This window comes from Calidris pugnax, unplaced genomic scaffold, assembly GCF_001431845.1.
Source record: "Calidris pugnax isolate Ruff unplaced genomic scaffold, ASM143184v1 scaffold7, whole genome shotgun sequence".
NCBI lineage: Eukaryota > Metazoa > Chordata > Aves > Charadriiformes > Scolopacidae > Calidris > Calidris pugnax.
Genome location: NW_015090762.1, coordinates 39,276 through 41,133, shown reverse-complemented (window position 1 = coordinate 41,133; position 1,858 = coordinate 39,276). Strand labels below are relative to the sequence as shown.

General features: G+C 67.9%; 1 protein-coding gene across 1 annotated transcript in view; it reads left to right on the top strand.

The window, feature by feature from the left end:
- Window positions 1-1,858, top strand: part of DTX1 (deltex 1, E3 ubiquitin ligase) — a 26,492-nt gene that overhangs the window by 23,175 nt on the left and 1,459 nt on the right. The window contains exons 3-7 of the mRNA XM_014966566.1: window positions 562-623; window positions 776-937; window positions 1,166-1,227; window positions 1,400-1,558; window positions 1,651-1,812. Of these exons, the coding sequence (XP_014822052.1) occupies window positions 562-623; window positions 776-937; window positions 1,166-1,227; window positions 1,400-1,558; window positions 1,651-1,812 (607 nt within the window). The remainder of the gene's footprint in view (window positions 1-561; window positions 624-775; window positions 938-1,165; window positions 1,228-1,399; window positions 1,559-1,650; window positions 1,813-1,858) is intronic.

The window sequence follows — 1,858 nt, the reverse complement described above, 5'->3', positions numbered from 1 at the left end:
AGTCCACCCCACCTGTGGGCACGGCCACATCCACACCAGCACACAGGCCCCCGCCTCCCCCCCCAGCTCTGCCCGCTCTCCCAGCTGCACACCCAGCCTTGCACGCACGGGTGCACACATGAGTACACACACGGGTGCACCCAGGAGGTGCCCGGGGTCAGGGGGGACAAGCAGGCAGGGAGGCACCGTGCCATCGCCCCGGGGGTCTTGGTGCTAGCAGCCCTGGAGTGGTGAGGGTCCCCTTGGGGCATGGGTGTCCAGGGTGATGGGTGAGGTGCCATGGGGCAGGGCGTATGCCCGTGGGGGGGTGCAGGACACGAGACATCACCATCAGGACATCCTGGTGAGGGTCAAGGAGGAGGTGATGTCCCCAGTGCCTTTGGGACCCCAGGGATGGACATATGGCACTGGGTGACATCCCATGAGGTGGGATGGCAACCCCTCACCTGGCAAGGGGACACCCTGCCCTGCGTGCCACGGGGATGACACTGCCCTGGGGACATGGAGGGGACAGTGCCAGCCCTGCCAACCCCGCTGAACCCCTTCCCCATCTCCGTGCAGGGTGCCAGCCCTCCCGGTCAAGAACCTGAACGGCACCGGCCCCGTCCATCCCGCCCTGGCAGGTAAGGGGGGGGTCCTGCCACCGTGGGGTGGCATCGTGGGGCTGGGGAGCAGGGTGTGGGGCTGGGGCATGGCCAGGTGATGGGAAAGATGGATGGATTTTGGGTGGACAGAGGGACAGCAGGTTTCCCCCCCTCACTCTTCCCCGGCACAGGGATGACGGGCATCCTCATGTGCGCCGCCGGGCTGCCCGTCTGCCTGACCCGCGCCCCCAAACCCATCCTGCACCCGCCGCCCGTCAGCAAGAGCGACATCAAACCCGTGCCCGGCATCAACGGCATCTGCAGGAAAACCAAAAAGAAGCATCTCAAAAAGAGTAAGGAGCCGCCGGTGCCCCCCCGCGCCCCCTCCGCCCTGCCAGGGGGGGAAACTGAGGCACGGGCACTGCTGCTGCCCACGGGGGGTGGGATACCCCCCCGAGGGGTTTTGGGGTGATGCCCACAGCCCCTCCTCCTCGAGCTGTCCCCATCCTGGTGGCAGGGTGCTGGGGGCACCGCGGGCAGGCTCTGATGGTGTCCCCCCACCCCGCTTCTGCCCGTGGCAGGCAAGACCCCCGAGGACGTGGTGCGCCGCTACATCCAGAAGGTGAAGAACCCCCCGGATGAGGTAAGTGGGCACCCCCGGGCACCATGGCTGGGCCCACGGGCTCACACCGGGGCTGCTGGAGGTTCACGGGGCTCAGGCAGGGGGTGGGCAGCCCCCCGTGGTGGACAGAGAGCCGAGGGTGACCTCCCCATCCCACCCGGGGGGTTGATGCCCCTCAACCTGTGCCCGTCAGGACTGCACCATCTGCATGGAGAGGTTGGTCACCTCCTCCGGCTACGAGGGGGTCCTCAGCCACAGGGGCATCAAGCCGGAGCTGGTGGGCAAGCTGGGCAAGTGCGGGCACATGTACCACCTCCTCTGCCTCCTGGCCATGTACAACAACGGCAACAAGGTGAGCTGGGACCACCCCCCCACCCCGGGGGACACCTGGGGGTGCTGAGGGGTGGGTGATGTCCCTCATGCCCCCCCCGGGTGCCCACGCAGGACGGCAGCCTGCAGTGCCCCACCTGTAAGGCCATCTACGGGGAGAAGACGGGCACGCAGCCCCCCGGGAAGATGGAGTTCCACCTCATCCCCCACTCCCTCCCGGGTTACACCGACTCCAAAACCATCCGGATCGTCTACGACATTCCCACCGGCATCCAGGTGAGGAACCGCTGCCCCCCTTCCCCCCTCCCAGCCCCCCCAGGGC